At 52.1% G+C, this 20,038-nt stretch overlaps 4 protein-coding genes and 2 pseudogenes across 4 annotated transcripts; 2 read left to right on the plus strand and 4 right to left on the minus strand.

The window, feature by feature from the left end:
• Positions 1-306: 306 nt before the first annotated feature.
• On the minus strand, positions 307-5,722 carry SAPIO_CDS10394 (uncharacterized protein; the record flags this gene model as incomplete). The annotated part of the gene is made up of 3 exons (XM_016783987.1): positions 307-594; positions 652-5,486; positions 5,653-5,722. The coding sequence occupies 3 exons, from the start codon at positions 5,720-5,722 to the stop codon at positions 307-309; spliced, it is 5,193 nt and encodes a 1,730-aa protein (XP_016638822.1).
• A 424-nt stretch (positions 5,723-6,146) lies between these two features.
• On the minus strand, positions 6,147-7,040 carry SAPIO_CDS10395 (Uncharacterized protein; the record flags this gene model as incomplete). The annotated part of the gene is made up of 2 exons (XM_016783988.1): positions 6,147-6,933; positions 7,000-7,040. 2 exons carry the CDS (start codon positions 7,038-7,040, stop codon positions 6,147-6,149), a joined length of 828 nt encoding a protein of 275 aa, XP_016638823.1.
• A 535-nt stretch (positions 7,041-7,575) lies between these two features.
• On the plus strand, positions 7,576-10,392 carry SAPIO_CDS10396 (Protein msp1, mitochondrial; the record flags this gene model as incomplete). The annotated part of the gene is made up of 3 exons (XM_016783989.1): positions 7,576-7,819; positions 7,876-9,906; positions 9,989-10,392. 3 exons carry the CDS (start codon positions 7,576-7,578, stop codon positions 10,390-10,392), a joined length of 2,679 nt encoding a protein of 892 aa, XP_016638824.1.
• Positions 10,393-10,820: 428 nt separating this feature from the next.
• Positions 10,821-12,110, minus strand: SAPIO_CDS10397 (Cation diffusion facilitator family transporter; the record flags this gene model as incomplete). Its single annotated transcript, XM_016783990.1, has 2 exons — positions 10,821-11,930; positions 12,012-12,110. The coding sequence occupies 2 exons, from the start codon at positions 12,108-12,110 to the stop codon at positions 10,821-10,823; spliced, it is 1,209 nt and encodes a 402-aa protein (XP_016638825.1).
• Positions 12,111-12,943: 833 nt separating this feature from the next.
• Positions 12,944-13,876, minus strand: SAPIO_CDS10398 (annotated as a pseudogene; the record flags this gene model as incomplete).
• Positions 13,877-17,292: 3,416 nt separating this feature from the next.
• On the plus strand, positions 17,293-19,167 carry SAPIO_CDS10399 (annotated as a pseudogene; the record flags this gene model as incomplete).
• Between the last annotated feature and the right edge of the window lie 871 nt (positions 19,168-20,038).

The following is a 20,038-nucleotide window of genomic DNA, read 5'->3' on the forward strand; positions in this document are numbered from 1 at the left end:
TGGGCACATCTTTACCTTGTTTCCTCTTCACTTACCTCGTCTCTTTACGGAATCATGAATTTTACGGTCAACGGCGTTCTACGGCCAAATGAGAAAACATACACCCGTCTGAAGGGACGATGAATTGGTGAAGAAAAAAGGGCGGCTTGTTCTTCTGCCGCCCATGTTAACTATCAGCAAAGTGGTTGACAAGGTTCGAATGTACAACGAAATGAAGCGAACGATAGGTCCATGTCCATTAGTATACATGAGCTTTGTTGTCCTAGTGACTCTGTTGTTTAACGAGCTAGCCGTCCATACTGGCGGCTAAGAAACTTGCTGAGCTGGTTGGACCTCTGCGGTCACAGCCACAGCCTCGGTTTCGGCGGCCTTCTTCTTTCGGGGCCGGCCCCTCGGCCGAGGCGCCTTCTCCTTCGGCGGCCCCTGCGGCTTCTCCTCTGTGGGCTCCGGCCATACCGTCTGCCGGCCCACTACGAGCCACCACCATTCTGTGACCGTAATCCCGCCGCTCTTAGGATCCTCAGCGAACAGTCCAATCTCCTTGCCCCAGTCAACGAGCAAGCGCAAGTCAAACTCTTCGAGATAAGCCTTCGTCTGCAAACATAGCATGGGGAACGGCATCGATCCTCTGATTGCTAGCATAAAGCATACCAGACCGAGAAGCTTTGTCCACATGGCGAAGTTGATTTCGCCGAAGAAGTCGCACCAGAATGGGGTAAGCTTGCTGGGCGCATCCACTGGGGGTAGGGTATCCTTGGCTAGTTTTAGGATGTCGATGTCTTCGTCGAAGAGGTACCTGTTACTCGGGGTAGCCACTAGGCCGAAGAGCAGGTGAGACTTGGGCATTTTACGGCTCTCGTAATTCCCGGGCTTGAACCCCAGGGGAATATCCGGTACGTTGGTGCCGGTGATGCTGAGGCGGCCGCAGGCGTACAGGTTGATAAGTGCCATGTTCGCACCGTCCTCAGTTAGGAAGGGGATCTTGAAAGGGTCTCCACGACGGAACGTATCGTCTAAGACAGCCTTGAACTCTGATGCAGCGCGGAGCTTTTTCTCCTGGCCAAACTTCGCGAGATTGCTCTGGAAGGGCCGACTTAGCATATAAGGCTTGCTGCGAATGCGTTTAGTTATGATTCGGCGAGTGTTTAGACTCGTAACTGCTTCGTCGAGTATCGCGTTGACTTCGTCTCGGCTTGCGGCTAGTGTCGCAAGCTTGCTCTTAACAAGCTCAGGAGGACATTTCTCGGGAGGGGTTGTGGAGAGCGCTCGCACCCACGACATGGCGACTTGAGCAGGCGTGGGCTCCATATTACTGGGAGAATCCTGCTTCCGAGAGAAGGCCTCAAGGGCTGCAGCTTCAGAGGTTGAAAGTTCGAATCGGCTGAATATAGAAGCTTGTTGGTGATAGAAACGCTCGTGCCAATGGCGAGGTTGCGTTGGTTGATCATCAAGAGTGAATCCACGTGTCATAGCGCGCTCACCGCTCCCGGATTTCTTGATGGGTAGCTTGACGAAATTGGTACGCCGCAGTTCGATAGCCCACAGGATCAAAGATTGCCAGTCATATCCCGGGATGTTGTCGTAATCAAGGGGCGGTAGCTCACCATTCTCATACGCCTTGAGGAAAGCATCCTGAAACTTCTCGGTGAAGCTTGTTAGGAAATGTACACGGTCTTTCGAGAGCTTGATCCAGAATCGGCGGAGGTCATTCAAGCTCTGACCTGGGAAGAGCCTCACGAGCAATCCCCAATCAATTGCCTTGCTGGATCCTCCGAGCAGAGTCCTGACAGCAATGAATGCAACTGTGAGCGCTTCCTCGACCGTGAAGCCATCGATTCTGACGCTTTCGACGAGCAGATTATTTTGATGGATTTCACTTTCATCCTCAATACCGGTCAAGATACGCTCCTTTAGCCTGGGCCTTGGAAGCAACCGATCACGACGAATCCTCGGTCGACCCCTGGCTGGTGTCGCACGGGTAGTACTAGGCCCAACAGGTCGCGCAAAGAGGTAATCAGGTTGCTCCTGGGCCAGAAATGAGCCGTACATAGAGCCGTACGTTTTTCCAAGACTAGAATAGGCCATAGGTTGACGCATGTGCTGGGCAACTGCTTCGCGGTCTGGCATGGGGCCAACGAGTGTGAAGCTGCAGCCTTCGGATTCGAAGAAGTCGTTGTCGGCGGTTGGCCATTCGCTGTTGGCCTGTTCAATTTCGACACACTCCGTGAACCGAATATCTGGATACCCATCCGTCGAACCCTCGAAGTCATCCTTGCTATTCTGCGATGGGCCATCACTAGGGGAGGCAAACTGGGGTGGAATGGCCAAACTGCGCGGGTCAACGGCGCCCGTCGAACCCTCTTCACCTAGGTGGGTATTGGGCTTTAGGAATCGTATTTGTTTGTAACCGTTCGCGTGCCGCCACTCCCGCGTCATCTGGGACCACGCTGAAGCCGGGGTTACCTTAAAGGCGCGACCCGCTCGTCTTGTAGCTTTGGACCCTTCCCTAAGGGAGGACCTCCTCTGGGCTGCTTGCGTCATGTATACTGGCGCGTCCAGCACCTCGACGGACATGACATGTTTTCTACGGCCGGATCCCCATTGCGGCCCACCGGTCTCATCGTCTGTAGGTGCGTCGGTACTAGCATGCGAGAACTCAGGGGGGATGTAAGGTCGAGGATGTGACTCTTTCATCCGTGCTTTTAAATCCTGGAACCGTGGAAGATTAGGATCGATCCCAGCTTCCACAAGCAGATAACAATCTGATATCGTTCCGGCGGAGTTGCGGAATGCAAAGGTGTTCTCGACGGCCTCCTTTTTCTTTACCAGCTCCTTCACTGCACGTTGGCTAATTGTGTAGGTTGGGATGTTGTCACCAGTGAATGTCTTATGCCACACCTTCAAAATAGCGTGCCACAGAGAAATCCGCGATGGAAATGCGCCATCATTGTTTTTTATGAGGTATTTGATGATCTCCTTGGCCCGTATAACATCCCTCGCATCCCCGATCAGAGCAGTGTCCAGTAGTGCCGGGGAGGGTTCGAATGCTGGTACTGAACGGAGCTTAGTTTGGAGATCGTCGGCGCCTTGGGAGGCGATTCCAGGGGTTTTGGCGCTGCTGATGCCATTGGCAGTGACAGGAGGCGTAACCGAAGACTGTGTCTCAGTATTTTCTGGTTCAGGATGCACACTAGATCTCTCAGGAGTTTGGGTAGGATTACCCAAGGCCAATGTACTGGAGTCCTGGGCCGCGCGCTGCAACAACACTTCGCCCTTCCGAGAAGGAGATAGACATGGTCCTCGCGTCTTTCGAGTCCCTTGATTTCGCTTCTTACTGGACGGACTTGGCCTGTCCGGATGATGCGAGAGGTCGATGGCACTATCCCGGGTTTGCACGAGGCAGTCGTCGATCAAGCCACCGATGAACGGCTCTTGTGCGGCCATCAGGCTACCGAAGTCGTTAGAAATTTGAGTATTGTTCGAAGAATCGTCGCGTACGGGTGATGGGCCCGTGGTCGGTGGTTGTTCGGGTGTGAAGGGTCGGACCTGTATAGTGCTATCACCTTTCCAATTCCTGAAGTTCCTCAAGGCCTTAGATTCCACTGCTCGTCCAGTCGCGCCAGGGACTTTTCGGGAATGACCCCGATGGGAAACACGGTTGACGCGGGGCAGTGGTTTTGCAACAAAGTCCGGGTTGCATGGCGTACGGGATTTCCTTTGATGATACTTCAGACCAACGTCATTCTTCCAAGAACCACCGCACTTCTCGCACGTAAATGGTTTACCGTTCGATGCGGATGGTACTTTTCTCTTTGGTTTTCTGGAACTTTCGCTGGCGGGCTCTTTACGTGGGCGACCGCGTTTTCGAGCGGGAACGATCTGCTCATTCTCAATCGACACCGTATCCGACACTGCCATCCCTGTCTTCCTCTTCTTCTTGCCCTTCCCGTCCGAGACAGCATCGAAATGGAATGGTCGTTTGCGGCCACTCACGGCGGCCCTGGCACTCCTCGTATGCGGCTCACTATTGGGGCTGGGACGCCCGAGCCGGCTAGGACCGAAGCCATATATAGTTTCACTGGATTGGGTTCCGTATGGACTGGCTCGCGGCGGCTTCTCATCGGGGAAGAACTTGTAGAAAGCGAACCGGCCACTCCGACAGAATTCTTTGCGGGCGCGAAACTGGCGAAGGTGATCAGGCTGGAGGTTCTTCAGGGAGACAGCGGTTGATATAGCTGCGACGTGGCGCTCGAAAAAGACACCAATGGTGTTGAAAGCGAGACCTTTGTTTGTGATGCCCTTCTCTCCTGACCCTAGTATTACCTCGAGGACTCCTGTGGTCAGGGGCTTGTCTGGACACCACCTTTCGGTGGGATTTGAACCGATGGCATCATCCTTAGGCATCTTCGCACTGAGCTTTTTCGGTTCATGATTGTTCCCGACCTTGAAAGCAGAGCCGCCACCGGATATGAAAGCGGCCAGATCCTCTGGTGTGATGTCCCTTTTGAATTTGATACAGTCGCGAAATATTCTGTTTCCCATGCTTGCTGTCACGTATTGTAACAGGCCAAGTTCGATGAAAAATCGGCAGGTCCGAGTGACTACCTTCATCTGCCAAGGATGCCCGGCCACGCCCAGCTTCATCCGCAAGTCTTGATATCGAATGACGCCAAACTCTTTGACCACACCCATAATCGATCGCCCAAGTGTGGCATAGTCGATGGTATTTCCGGACCAGTGGTGGCGCCAGGGAACGGGCTCGAGATCGCCAACGATGGCATCGCGTGGGAAATCAGTGTTACAAATCTCGGCAATAGTTTCGGTGGAGTGCTTCTTGATTTGGACAGTGGGCGCGAAGGGCTTCAGCCAAAGCTTACTGGTCTTGCATCCGCGCGCAAGGATTGGCCTTTTTGCGATGTATCCTTTCCGAGCCAGTGCATCGGTCCGCTTGGGAAGTGAGCGCTTATCCTGGCCGACCAATCTAGTAAGGTCTCCTTGTAGAATACCGTCTTCCATGACGGATGCAATGCCAACAAGTGCAAGCCACTCGAACCTAGTGACTTTCTGGTAGTCGATTCCATGACCGGTTAGACATCCCCACAGCCTGCTCTCGGTGACATAGATTCTAGGTCGGACCAAGGGCAGCTCGGCTGACGGAGCTCTCTCCTCTGCCGAACTTTGTAAAACGGGTGAGAGAAGGCCGGAAGATTCCGTTGGAAGCGGCTGTGATCCATCTTCGGGAATGGATAGAAGCTCGTCGAGGGTAAGGTGGTTCCACTGTCTATTCTCGCCGACGGACACGTCAGGTCTTGCCGTGACCCAGCGCCAAATACTTCTATTTCCCTCAGTTACACGTGAAATAGTGGGCAGCTGGTTAGATGAGGCATCTGCATCAGTTGGCTGATCTGCCGCCTTCTTCCTTCCTGGACCCTGAGAATCTCTGGAAAAAGATATAAGCGTGGCGAGAAATTCCTCAACCGAACATCCTACGCATTAGGGTTAGTTAATGTAATTTGAAAGGTCTAACTCAGGAAGGCGAGCCAAAAGTGGGATCGCACGCCTGCCGACCTGCGAGTCGCATAGCCCCAACGGAACCAGGATGAGCGACTTGGGTCTGACGCGGGTGCAGCAACGGGGGTAGGGCGTACTAACCTTTGTAACCGGCGCATGCAATTCTCAAGATGAGACCCTCTATAGAGCTCTCGAGGTGTTTTCCGCGCATGATGGAAAATGGATGATTCCTAGCATACTGAAATGGCGGATAAAAAAAAAGTGGCAAGAAACCGAGGATGAATCGAAAGCGGGAAAGGGTGAGCAGATTTTGAAGCTGATAGGTAATAATAAGGTTGAGTGACATCAACGTTATTCGGAAAAAGAAGGGCTAATCTCCACTGTGACAACCACATATGGAGAGGTCATCGTCCACGTCCGAATGTGCAACATGAAGCTTGTCCTTTACAAAGAAAAAAAAAATTAGAGTCCAGATGATTCTTGCAGGAGGGTTGATTTACGTGGCGGCGCCCACGGTATTTGGTTGAGGAAGGTGCGATGGATTACCTTGGGGCGTGCAGCGTGAGCAGGAGCACAGGAAACTAGAGATATATATAAGGGCATGGGATTCCAACATCGACGCCCATATCTTGTATTCATATCTGGGCGGTAAGCTTAGCGGATACCTTGGGAAGCACGGGTGGCGCCTGGGCCACATCCCGCAGCCGCGGTTTATTTTCTCCCCTCTTACGTCTTAGTTCTTCCCAAGGGTCTTCCTCTTTCTGGGCCTTTTTCCCACGTTTGCGCTTGTTTTTGCGCTTGCCTCCCTTTGAACCTCCATCCAAGCTATTCATGAAATCAATACCCGATGTCATAAGTAAGGATCCATTCTCCATTTCCCTTTCGGCAACTAGCTCCAGTTCCTCCTCTCGCCGCTCCTGAACCTTCCGTTCTTCTGCTCGCCATTGGTCGTAGAGCTTATGCATCTTCTTCTCTTTCAAGGTGCGATACACCTTTAAACCCAGTGGATCCTTTCCTCCTTTGGTAGTCTTCGTGATAAGCCCGGATACTGGGATAGCAGCATCGACACGGGCAGAGAAGTCAGAGAGTGATTCCCCTGGCCGTATAGAGGGCGCGGGGACTTGTTCCTCTGTTTTCTTTGCCTCATTAACCTCCTTCGTCTTTTTGGCTGACGATGATGGCTTTTTCACGCTTTTGGGGGCGCCATCATCTAAACCAGAGTGTATTCTCTTGCCACTCGCAAACGCCATCATCCTTTTGAATGCCCTAGGCGTATCATCTTTTCCAGCAGCACTATGGCCTCTCTTCCGTTTTGTTCCGCTAGACGCTGGAGCTGAGGAAGCTGCCGAGCTTGACTCGGCACGTTTGCGACTGGAAAGCGGAGCAAGAGGCCTTGCAACTCTTGTTGGAGGAAGGTCATAACTATGTATACCGTTAGATACCGGGTCTTTGCGCAGGATGTGAAGAATACAAGCCCGTCAGACTTACTCTGTGGGGTCTGTACCCTTTCGGGTATGTTTGTGCGGCATTGTGTTGACTGATGTCCCGGAAGCCTGCGAAGTGAGGATTTGGACTTCCAGACTGGAAAAAAGTTATTTGTTTGGCAAAAACTGTACAAGTATACAAAGGTACAAAGGCGCTGAGTACAGTTATGCGCCTATCGGGGCATGGCTGGTCAAGAGCGTTTTAGGCCCACAGTAAGCTTAAGATTAGATTAGTTGAGGTTAGTGGATGAATAAGACTACGGCACGTGCGGGTTCCCCGCGACAGGAGATGGGTACAAGCTGTAACGCGTGGCGACCTTCCATCACTCGATACACTTGCACTCGTTTCACACGCCACTGGACACACACTACAACAGACCACACCTACGACTGCATATGAGTGACATGATATATTCAATAAATGTCCCCCTTAACCACCACCCATTAACGCTGTCATAGGCGACCTGGCTATCTTTTCAGAAATCACCCCTTCTAAGGGCGTGCTTGGAGATATCGGATACTCTCCCGTTGAGAGTCCCTTCTACCTCAACTCATCTCGCCCTGCTTCCCTTCGATCACAATGAGCGCGCGCATACTCCTTCGTCAGGCCCATCGTTTGGCCGCGCAACCCGGACTTGTGAGGCCAGCGCCATGGAGACGGATTGGGCGCGCAAACGTGACTGCCTACCATAACGCCGTCCTGGTCCGAAATGCGTCTTTTGCTCGATTCTTGCCCAAGCTCGCCGCCAAATTTATTCGCGTTCCAGCGATGTTCGGTGGCGTAGCGGTTGGGGCGCTTGCTTGGGTTCATTACCAAACAATCCGTAAGCCTCCGTTATCTGTTTGCCCTCGAACAATGGATGTACTAACTGATAGATAGAGGCGGGCAACTATGCCGTAAATATATTTAACAATACCAGAGAAGTCGTTTCCGATACCGCGTCCGGCATTTTCGACAGCGCGAGGGATATAGCAAAACAAACGGCCTTGGGGTTTGAGAGAACTCGAGACGGTGCGAAGGAGACTTGGAACGGGTGGATGCAAGATATATTAAAGCCCTCGCCCGAAGGTTCCTCGAACGGTGGTCAGTCTGGCGGAGGTGGCCCTCCAAAACAAAGCAGGGCCGGCGCTGCTACAGCCGCTGCTACCGCCCTTGCCTACGACCAGGCCTCTCAGGATGATACAGCGGACCAAACGGTGGAGCGCGATGACCAGATGATGGCTTTGACCAAGGAGATGATTGAAATTCGAAACATTCTTCAGAGGATTGGGCAATCCAGCACACTCACACTCCCTTCTATTGTTGTAATTGGGTCGCAGTCGTCAGGGAAGAGCTCTGTTCTTGAGGCCATTGTTGGACACGAGTTTCTCCCTAAAGGATCCAATATGGTCACGAGGAGGCCGATCGAGTTGACGCTTGTCAATACCCCGGATTCAGTGGTTGACTATGGCGAATTCCCGGATTTGGGTCTAAGAAAGATTACAGACTTTTCATCCGTCCAGCGCACATTGACGGAGCTGAACCAGGCCATTCCAGACTCAGTTTGCGTCTCCGATGACCCAATTCGCCTATCTATTTATTCGCCCAATGTCCCCGACTTGTCGCTGATTGACCTTCCAGGGTACATACAAGTGGTCGGCGAAAACCAACCCCTCGAGCTCAAACAGAAAATATCGGAACTTTGCGACAAATACATCAAAGCACCCAATGTCATCTTGGCAGTTTCTGCCGCGGATGTTGACCTGGCCAACTCCACTGCCTTGAGGGCGAGCCGCCGGGTCGACCCTAGAGGGGAGCGAACTATCGGTGTCGTCACGAAGATGGACCTCGTGGACCCATCCCGGGGCTCTTCCATTCTCAAAGACAAACAGTACCCGCTACGCCTAGGCTATGTCGGGGTAGTGTCTAAGGCGCCGGTACAAACTGTTGGCCTATTCAAAAAGGGTCCGCGCAACCTGATGACGGCTATTGCACAGAATGAAGAGGCATTCTTCTCCTCTCACATGGAGGAATTCGGGCCAAGGACCGGCGTCAGTACGGGCACGACTGTTTTGAGGAAGAAATTGATCAATGTGTTAGAGCAGACCATGTCGGCTAGCCTTCGGACAACAGGTGAGGCCATAGAACGAGAGCTCAAGGACACTACCTACAAGTTCAAGTCCCAGTTCAACGACAGGCCAATCTCGGCAGAAACCTATCTTTCGGAGTGTCTGGATGACTTCAAACATTCATTTAGAAAGTTCAAGGACTCGTTCGGTCTCCCCCAGATGCGGGATCTCTTGAAGAATGAGCTGGATCAGAAGATTCTTGATTTGCTAGCAGAAAGATACTGGAACAAGCCCATTCGGGACCTCTCTCCTGCGTCACCAGAACCTCTTGAGAGCTCCCTCGCGGATTTACCAAGGGCTGCTGTAGACTCACCTTATTGGACTCGACAGTTAGAGGCATCCTCCTCATCTCTCACCGAATGCGGCGTCGGGCACCTATCGACCGTTGCATTAAAGGAAGCCCTCGAGTCTCATTTCATCGGCCTGGTGGACGAGTCCCGTTTCAAAGACAATCCGCTCGCAAGAAGAGCAATTGTCGAAGCAGCCTCATCCATTCTGAATGAACGATTCTATCCGACAGTCGACGGCGTGGAGCATGCCATCAAACCCTACAAATTTCGACTCAATATTGATGATCATGAGTGGAAAGAAGGAAGGGAGCACTCCGCCGTCCTTCTGCAAAAAGAGCTCAAACTATGCCAGTCGGCGTTAAAGGACGTGGAGGCGTCTGTCGGAGGCTGGCGAAAGCTAAAGGATGTTACGTCGTTTGTTGATAAGGCAAGGCGGGGTGAAGTCATTGTTGATGGCGACAGCGAGAACCGTACTGGCGCCGGTGGGTTTAGTGCTGATCTCTTAGCAGAAGGTAAGATGAATTTGTTTGCGCGGCGATCCTCTGGCCTCGTTGATTACGCCAAAGCTAATACGTATTCATCTACCCTTTTTAGGTCGTAAAGCTGTCTTCCTCCGTGACAGGAGCGACATACTCAACATGCGACTAAAGGCAGTAAAGTCGAAACAATGTGCAGACCTGAAGAACAAGATGTACTGCCCCGAAGTCTTTCTCGACGCCGTTGCCCGGAAACTCACAGCTACTTCTGTCCTTTTCTTGGACGTCGAGCTTCTTTCGGAGTTTTACGGCAACATGTCCCACGCTCTTGACCTAAATATTGGCCGGAAGCTTTCCGACGAGGAAGTCGAGAGGTTTGCAATGAGGGATCCCAAGGTCAGGAGGCATCTGGAGATGATGCGAAGGAAGGAGCTCCTGGAGCAGGCTCTGGAAAAGATGAATAACTTGAGACGACGGGAGTCGAGGGAGCTTGACCGGAGGTCCAGATTCTCCTTTAAATGAGCGACCTGGAGGTGACAGCGGACCAAGTCATCTACTTTTTTGGTTCAAGCTTAGAGGGATCTCGTCCTCAGTGTTGTCCGGTGTATCCTGTCTTCTGGTGTTAAGCAGGATGCCCTGGCCAGATTCCAGGGCTTCCCTCGAGATACTGCCGCCGAACGGTAAAACCCTTGTGTGTAATTCAATGGCAGGGCACGTGTGCGGTGGAGGACCATAGCTTCAATGTGTTAGTTGGCATAGACGACGATAGAACGATACCCCTCTCGAAGAATTTGTTGATTCAGAGAATAAAAATGTGTTCAGATAGTTTTCATGATTTACATTAGCTCATAGAAGACGCTCGTGTCCAACGTATTATGTGACGGACATTAGTGTAAACTATGAGAGGATAACTAGAAGAAGGAGGCTCAGATACAGGGAGGTTTTGTTGTCTACACATTTATATCCGTCGTCATCTGTATTGTTACATCCCACCTCAGACTACCTCCCTGGCCATAACCCTCGCCAAGCCGGCTCTGTATCAGAGAGGCGATGCGATTTCTAAGCCGGCTCAGCGTGCCTTCATCTGAGCCTTTGGGGACGCGGATCTTAAGGTTTGCCATACCGAGTCCGTAGTGGACTTGCCAGAACTGGGCCTCCTCGACGTGCGAAATGCCGGGGTCAGACTCGATTTCTTGCACAACGTCACCCACGCTCTTGTTCCCTCCATATGACATCAAGAGCATCAGGCCTTGAGATATCGCAAGGCGAAGACCGAGAGCAAACATAGATATAGCAATGACAGCGCAGATGAGATGATCCAGCCCGGAGGAGTAATTGATACCGAGTAAGGAAAGGACCAGGAGGAGGAGGGAAAAGGATAAGGTGAGCACATGGAACGGGCTGGAGAGAATCCTAGGCATCGAGGCGAGGTAGGAGACACGCATGACCTTGGCAATGCGGGCATGGTTCCTTAGTCCATATGCAGATATCGCAGTTCCAACGATGGACAAAGTAGCCGCCCAGCTAAGATTCCTCGGAGAGACCACCCCGTGCGCATTATCGTGGCGGAGTTGGTGGTGATGGGATTCGTGTGAGCTTCCCGACTCGAGAGAGTGTCGGACGCCATGGGAGACGAGGTCAAACCCGCCAAATAGGAGGAATATGGACAAGGCGAACCCCGCCAAAACTTCTGCGCGTTCCAGTCCGAAGGGATGCCGTATACTACTCCGTTTCCAAACTTCAAAGTTACCGAGCACATCCACAGCAACGCAAATGGCCGCGCTCCCAGCGTCAAAGAAGACGAGGTGTGAGAGGGCGGTGAGGGCGAGGGACCCTTCGGAGCGGAAGAAGACGAACACGGCCACAACGAGATGGCAGAGGCACCAATATAACCTCACTCGCTGATCATGGTGCATACTACGCCATGCTTCCTTTACAGTCGGTACTGGGAGCGACGCGGGGAGGATCGGAGGGGGTCTCGGCGGAGGCTCTTGGAAGATTTGGTGCTGGGCAGAGATACTGCTGTGTTTATATCTGTGGCCACGGCGCTGGCCGACATTCTACACGTCGCGGTTAGTATATTCCCTTCCTATAAAGCGCCGAGCGACCAAACATCGCGGGCTTCCAACGCGCCGACTTACCGACTTCACTGGGGATGTCGATAGCACCTGCGTCTGGAAGTTGAAGGGATTCCTTGGCGCCTGGGGCTCCGCGTCATTTATAGTGTCATCCCCGGCCATTGAGGGCGGCCGGAGGCGATTGCTCGAATATTCGGTCTCGGGTGGGAAGGAGAAAGGTTGATGCAATTCTTCGTCTTCGATGTTGGCGATGGCAATGGTCGGTTGAGGTGGGGACGATGCAGGGGCGCAGATTGAAGGAAGGCTCGAATCCATAGGCAACCCGGATAGCGCGATCAAGGAACTAGCACAGAGCAGGACCGTTTCTAAGGGTCCCTGTTCGTAACTGCCAGCGCAACGACGACGACCAGGGGCACAAATATGGGCTATTGCTTTCTTTCCCCCTTCGAGATAGCCATGGACAACCTCGTTCAATCACGAATTAACGAGTTTCTCGAGTGGATCGATGGCATGCGGTGTTGCGAACTTGAACACGTCGGTGATAAGACACAAGAAGGGAGACCGAACCCAAGCCTGCGCTGCGCTGGTGTGGGGGGTTGCTTGGGTGCAAGGGGCTTGATGATACCTTGATGGATTGAGTTTGGAGCGCGTCACGTGGAGATGGAAGCAACATCATTAGCATTTAGACTTGGAATCGAGAGCTGTTAGTTAGCCATGTCGATAATGGATGAGGGTCAGCCAGTTGACCGCATTCTTCAATGCACCCTTCAATCCAGATCGTCAAGTGCATTCATGAACCGAGTGTCCTCTTCTGAAAAATCGACGATATAGCAGGATTTCGCCATTTGTTCGTTCCCGAACGCACATCTTCTCCGCGCTCACCAGAGAGGTTTAGAAGGCCCAGGAAACAGGAAACGATCCTGTAAAATTACATAAATTATATTGTACGAGGGCGTCAATATCGATAAAAAAACTTCGATCCTGCAACCATGCCTTCAATCGCCTGTAATCTTGGCATGTCTGAAATATTTCATCCCCACCCAGGCAACCATGACCCATATCCACGCCATGACGCAGGTCAGGATCAACAACGCCGGGTAGTACCCTACTATTGGCAATGTCGGGTCGTCCTCGAGCTCTGGGGGTGCATACGGCGTGGTCCCAACATCCCACGCCCAACTCCATACGCCAAAGCATGATCCCATCCCGGTGACAAAGACGAACCATGTAACTATTAGAATAATCCAGCCCCAAGTCTCTGTTTCTCCATAATCCCAATCTGCCTCTGTCGATGGAAAAGATGTTGTTGATAGCCCGACAGCCGTATACGAAAGAGGCGCTCGCGCAATTTGGCTGGGCCGCCTCGCTGACGCTGTTTTGCGGTTGTTGAAGAACGAGTCGAGGCCGGATGAAAACGACAGGTTGGCCCGGAAGCCAGATGTAGTTGGTTGTGGCATGTGCAGCCCTTCGTCGTCGTCGGTAGTAGAGGTTGACTTGTAGGAGAGGGCCGAGCTATTTATCGATGTTGGCTGTATTCTCTGGGGAGCGTCTGCCGTCGTCCCAACCGACCCGAGGGCTGCTGACTCCTCTTCGTTCGAGCCATCGTTCGGGTCATCAAATGCAGGCCAGGGAGTCACATCCGAAGTTTCGCTACGGCAGTCGCTATCCGATGCGATGGGCGGGGCAGATTCTGGGTCGTCGCGATCGTTCGTCGGCGCGTTGTGTTCGTTGCTCGCAAGGTACTCCCTCGGTTCCCGATTATCTCTCACTGCCGCCTCTCTTCCGAGAACGGCCTTTCGAAGGGATGCCTTCCGCCGCTTGAGGTCAGTCTGATGAGACCGAGCCCCTCCCGAGGGAGCGTTTAGGTGGACGTTCTCATGTCCCCCGATTTGGGTCTGGGCCTTGGCCGTTGTTGCGGATGGGCGCATGAAGGGAAGACGTGACAGGATGCTTATCCGGGTGCTATTGCCTTTGAAAAAGCCAGAATCCTCGTGGACTCTTAAGTCCATCACTCGTCCAGGTAGATTTCCGGTGGGTTCATTGAGATGGCGCTGTTGCGAAAGGAGCCATCCCTGTGTCACAAACGCGCCAGCAAAGACTAAACTACATAAGACTCTGGCCCTGAAGAATATGCACTTATCGTGCACGAGACAAACGAGTACTAGTATGGATAAAGTCAATCAGATCGTTTAATGTAATAGCGATTAGAAGATATGACGTAATTCGACTTTCGAAGCGCCGCTTTGTAAGTTTGTCGGAGGACGGCACAATATGTTTGTACCTGTGTATAAAGTACCAAATTTCTCATCGCCGTAGCTCAACCATCCAACCTGTCTCCAGGAAGACAGTCTCCATCATTGCAAAATAACACACTTAAAGGCAGCACTTACATGAGACGAGAACTACCGGGAACCCTAGTAAATGAGAAGCAGAACTCCCCGACTCAGGAGCACTGTTTCGGATCAAGCCGGTCCTGGCGTGAATTCTCCGAAGTGGCTGGCCATTGTCTCGTCCTTCCTTTGGCTCTTTCTTTAGTTCCATCTCCTTTCCCTGCCGTTTCTTCTCTCTCGGCCGTTTCGATGCTTGGGACCAAGAAGAGCTCGGCTTCCGCCATCGCGAATCCTTTCAGCGCAAAGCCGAACCGACGATGTCCCAATTTGGCCCTCAGTCAGCTGATTCCACTTGAACTTCATTCCGATTGATCCAGGTTGGCAGGGCGGACCCTCACCTCCCCCAACACCCAACACTTCGTTAGGGAGGGGAAACGTAAAATACAATATCACGCAGAATTCCCAATGTCTAGCAGATCGGATCGAGTACCCGCTCTTAAGAGAAAACCCAGGACCGCCTCGTAACGGCTCAGAGATTCGTGGCTGCGGTTATTCGAAGCCGCGGCTCGGTGCTCACCACGGCGTTCAATCTACAAGGTGAAACCCGACCAACTTTCGATACTGATTCCGCCGCAGTTGTACGTCGGCGTTGGACTACGAGTAGTTTTACTTTGATTTATATGCAGCACGACCGTTGGTGTCTTTGGCAAGATTGGCCCTTCCACGCACATCCACAGCTGGGGTCGGCCCAGGAAAACCCGGTAATTAAGCTACGCTGCTCCTGGATCCTGATCATGTTATCCGTGCAGCGGTGATGGAGCCTGCGTACCCCTCAGGAAGATTATTGGACCTGTACAATTCAAAGCTGAGAGAGTCCTCAGGGCACTTTTTCTGTGGCGAAATAATAAGATCCAGACGTAATACATACGGAGTAGCGTTTGAACCATCATTACAGTTACTGTACTTCGTAACAGGAGCAAAATCGAGCCATTGCCCACCCCCCCCCCCCCCCCCCCCCCCCAAATCGACTTCTCGCCCGCGGCAGTGTCCCACAGAACTCTTACGCAGTAGACTTCTAGCCGACTTTGAGGCCAACCGGGTACACCTACGGGCGGGAGCGATTACCCGTGAGAAATATAAACTTAGATACTTCGTACCTGTGTGCAATCGACAGGGGAGGAGAAAGAGACTGGGCGGCTGGTAAACCGAATCATTGGTCAAGCATCTCTCGCCCAACCTCCCTCTTGAGTCCAAACACCCACCTTTGTCGCTGCCAGCCCCCAGACCTGACCCCCGGCTCTCTCTCACGAGTCCTCTTCCTGATCTGGGCGATGTCTTAAGTCCAGCCAAAAGGCTGTGAAGTCAAAAGCCGTGAAACAGAGGCAAATATGTAACCTGGATGGTCAAAGTTCCAAGGGCTGTCAGAGATCATTACAAATACCACATGCAACAGAATTCCTGGCTTGCTCGAGCCATGGAAGAGTGGCAATTGATGCATTGTAGGCCGAGCAAGCATGTAACGAATTTCAGAGCACATGAATTTCGCCCATGGCCGGCCATGAATTTATCAGGCAGGGCTCAATGAAATTGATGCAGCTAACTGCTGTCCTCTGTCTACTTGTACATTTGATTGTACATTACAATCCCACAAACTCTCCTCGCCGTTGGATTTTGCCATCCAGCCCAAATCCGGATCGTTTTTAACAGACTGCACGCCAAGAAATCTTGTCCGTAAATATGGACAGATCAGGACGGAGACTTTTGGGGGTTCGAAGCTGTAACTACCCCTTCCCTCCCTCCCCCTTCCTGCTTGGCCAGGCCCTTTCGCCCCTTTAGCCCAATTTGATTGAAATCTCTCCTCGGGTGCTGCACTGGTGACAGTCTACCGTTCTGTTGATGCTGCACTAACTGTGTTGACAGGATCACTGCTTCGTGCGTAGACATTGAGAGTCGTCCTGCTTCAAGTAAAGGGATTGGCTGAATTGATCAATCAACCAATGTAAGATGGAGTAATCAATACCAATCAATTCGTCCAGCATGACCGACGAGCATTGATGTACTTGATCGATCAATTATCAATGTACGAAGTACTTCGTACATCAATGATTTGATCAATCAATAAGAACCTCGTACGCTTTAAAGTCGAGTCTTACAGCGATCCCCCACTGAAAATCGCCTCTGAATTGCTTAATTAATACTCCAATGTTCCCCAGTATCAATGAATGTACTGTGTAGCCAGCGCTGGGACAGAGCACGGAGTACCCCAGACCGAGCGGAGCAAAGTTGGCCTGTCAGGTACTTTTTTTTTTTGCCCGTCCAAGACTGCAGCGGACCAGCGCTCATGCTCATGCTCATGCTCATACTCCCACAATCAAAGTCGCCTGCCATTACCAAGCCTCTCTGCCCTGCGTTGCCTCCTTCCTCCATTGCCTGAAACGCCAAATCCTCAACCCTCTTCTTTTTGCCGTCTTTCCTTTGCCAAAACCCCCTCTTTCGTTGTGGTCAACCAGCACGCCTTTTTTTCTCTCACGCAGACTTTTCGGTTTTTTTTCCTTCCTCACGCCTTCTCCTTTTTCCATTCCCCAACCATCTTCCGCTTCCCCTATTCATCTCGATCTTCCCCGAAGCCCAAACCCCTGACCCTTCGCATCTTTGATGGCTTACCGCCAGACTGCTGCGTCCATCCTTAGAGCGACTTCGACCATCTCGTGCCACTTCCCTCGATCGATATCTCTGCCGACCCGCCGCCGACAACTTGATCCTCGACGACGATAAATCTCGTGCATTAGAACCCGACGCATTAATCTCCAAATACCGCATCATTCCAAGACCCCAATCTCTATTTCCCCAGCCAGGGGCAATCAGAGGCTTGGGTCGTAGATTATCATTCATCCCCTTTTTTTTCTCATCGACAGGGCAGGGTAGTTTAACTGCCAGGTCCTCCCAAAAGCGTCCCCGAATTTTGTCACCTGTCTCAATATTTCCCTCTCCAACGCACCTCTCGTAACGCCAGAATGAGGGAGGTTAACTTCAGCATCCCCAACGTCAACAAGGCGTCTGTGGGCATCACGACTGCTCTCTACGATCGTCGAGCTCTTGACTGTACCTCGACACTGCCCTTGATCAACTCGCTCAACCATCTCGCATACCTTACCACATCGTCTGCTCGCATTCGCGACATCCTAACAGTCGATGGCGGAATCGAGCGACTAATCTGCATCCTCAAGCAAGGGCGTAGCAAAGACATGATGGGCATGTGGAAGTGGAATCTCGCTTTCCAATGCGTCGTCAATATCGGTGTCAGAGGCTCGGAAAATGTGAGAACTCGCGTTGTCGAAGCCGATATGGTACCCGTTATCGCTACCATCCTAGATAATTACATCAAGGTCGTTGAGAGATGTCGCGAGAAGGCCGAGGAGGCAAAGCAAAAGCAGATTGAGGAACATCACCGCCAGAGGAGCCATGAGCACCGTAAGGCTTCATCATTTACGAATCGTTCGAACCAACTCGAGTCCGACCAACGAGCCTTCCGCCGCCAGGCGCCACCTCCTTCCTTAAACGTAACTCCGACGTATAACTCTCAGTCTCCCTCATCTTCTTCTTCATCCGCAGCCCTCGCCGAGCGCGCCAATCTTGAACGAAATCCTCGAACAGCATCCATCGAAACCATTTCCTCATCGAGCTATCCTCAACATTCCACACACCGAGCGGGCGAAAGCCATCGCTCCCTTCCCATCCCCTCGCGTTCCGTTGCCCAACCTCCAGCAGCAGTCGGGCCCTCATCCTCAGCTGTATCGGAAAATCTCGATGGGCTACCTCGACCAGTTCGAGAACTCGACCGGGCCATGGTTTTCGGCCAACCTGGCTTCACCTCGCAACCTACGTCCCCGACAACACCCCTCCCACCTCCTCAAATTCGCTCGCCGACCGTTCGGCCAACATCGATCCTTGCTCCGACGGGCCGCTCGCGTCGTCGTCCATCCATCAGGCACCAGAACTCCACCGCTGAGCCAGATGATATGGCAGGCGATAGCATGCAGTCTGATGAATCCCCGGACGCCGAGATGTCCGGCACTGGAGACATCCAGGCACCCGTTGGAATCCAAGACATCACGATGGGCGAAGAGGGCGAGAGCATGCTGGCTGCATCGGCGTTGGACCTAACTAACCCGACCGGTTCGGAGACCCAAGAGGCCGGGGCTTTCAACATCACACATCGCGGCCCGATCGACGGTAGTATCGCCAATCCGACTACCCCCGTTCCTGCAATCGGTCTGAGCCCCAACCGACCAGTAATTACAACCCCTCCGCAACCCGCCATGCCTAATACCGGCGTACCGCGATACCTTCTGGACAGGCACTTCGTCCCAAATACCCAAATGCTTGCCGCTATGCCCCGCGAGGAAGATGTGATGATGTCTCTCCAGTTACTTGCTTACGTTTCCAAATACTGCGGCCTGCGGTCCTATTTTCTAAAGAGCCACCTTGTCCCTCGGTTGAAGATAGGAAAGGAGATTAAGCTCTTAGACAGTGAAGACATCTCCTCTGAGTCTCTGGAGGAGGATGAGCCTGAGGAGGAGGAGTATCTCCTCCCTGACGATTTCAACCTTTTCCCTCTTGTGGAAAAGTTCACTGTGAGATACCACAGCCAGGATATGCAATATTGGGCTGGCGTCGTCATGAGGAATCTCTGTAGGAAGGATGATACCAGGGGGGGCATACGACAATGCGCTTATTACAAGTGTGGAAAGTGGGAGGAATACACTCGCCAGTTCGCCAAGTGTCGACGATGCCGGAGGACGAAGTACTGCAGCAAAGAATGTCAGAAGAGCGCATGGGCATTCCATCGTCATTGGTGTGTCGTTGCCAATTCGAATCAGCAGCAGTGAACGAACACGAGACACCAAATAACGAGACGACCGACGACCGGCGACCGACGAACCAACGAGTAACGGCAGTTTCAACACTTTTACCCCTATTACCTTACCGCTGAGCATTTCGAATTGTCTTTACATGTTGCATTGTGTAACAAGGCGAAGGGCATAACTGCAAGGTGCCCTTTGCATACCCAAACAGCCCTTGGTTGTTTGGACTGGTTTTTCTTTTTCCCTTTATTTTCTTGTCCTTCTCACTCTGTCCCTTTACATATGTCAGGCGTTTTCTCCCTTTTCCCCCCTCCCCCTTTGTGTTTTTCATTCATCGTTCGATACCACCTGGTCTTCCTAGTATATATGGTTTAGCATGGGGACTTCTTCTTTTAAGCATTACTATCATCACATCATCATCTGCGACAGAATGTTTTTTCTTTCCTTCTGTTTTCAACTCTATGCCTCTCATTTCCTCCTGTGTACTTGCCCTTAGAGGTCCTGAACATGATTTGCCTCCACTGAGGAATTCAGTCCCTCCCAGTTGCGCGAGTGAGCATTGCTCACAGCTAGCTGTCCAACATGGACATGGTGCGCAAGTCACCATATACCACTTGGGATTGAGAAGGAGGAATTGAGCACCATCCAAGCTGGACAGCCCGCTACAGAAACATAAAAAAGGGGATCTTAGGTCATTGACTTAGCGAGGCCTGGAGGGGGAAGTCGAGGGGAATCTGGTATTAGGATCAACAAAGCGAGCAGAAAGACGTCGAGTTTCGAGAGGAGGCAACGGTGGCTGAGAAGGAACGATGGTAGCGCCGGTTCTTTTATAACATTCGTCACTGTACATGCGGGCCGGCATTCTAACGTGGAACGAATGATAATGTATCGATAT

Source organism: Scedosporium apiospermum, assembly GCF_000732125.1.
Source record: "Scedosporium apiospermum strain IHEM 14462 chromosome Unknown SEQ_SAPIO_0165, whole genome shotgun sequence".
In the NCBI taxonomy this organism is placed as follows: domain Eukaryota; kingdom Fungi; phylum Ascomycota; class Sordariomycetes; order Microascales; family Microascaceae; genus Scedosporium; species Scedosporium apiospermum.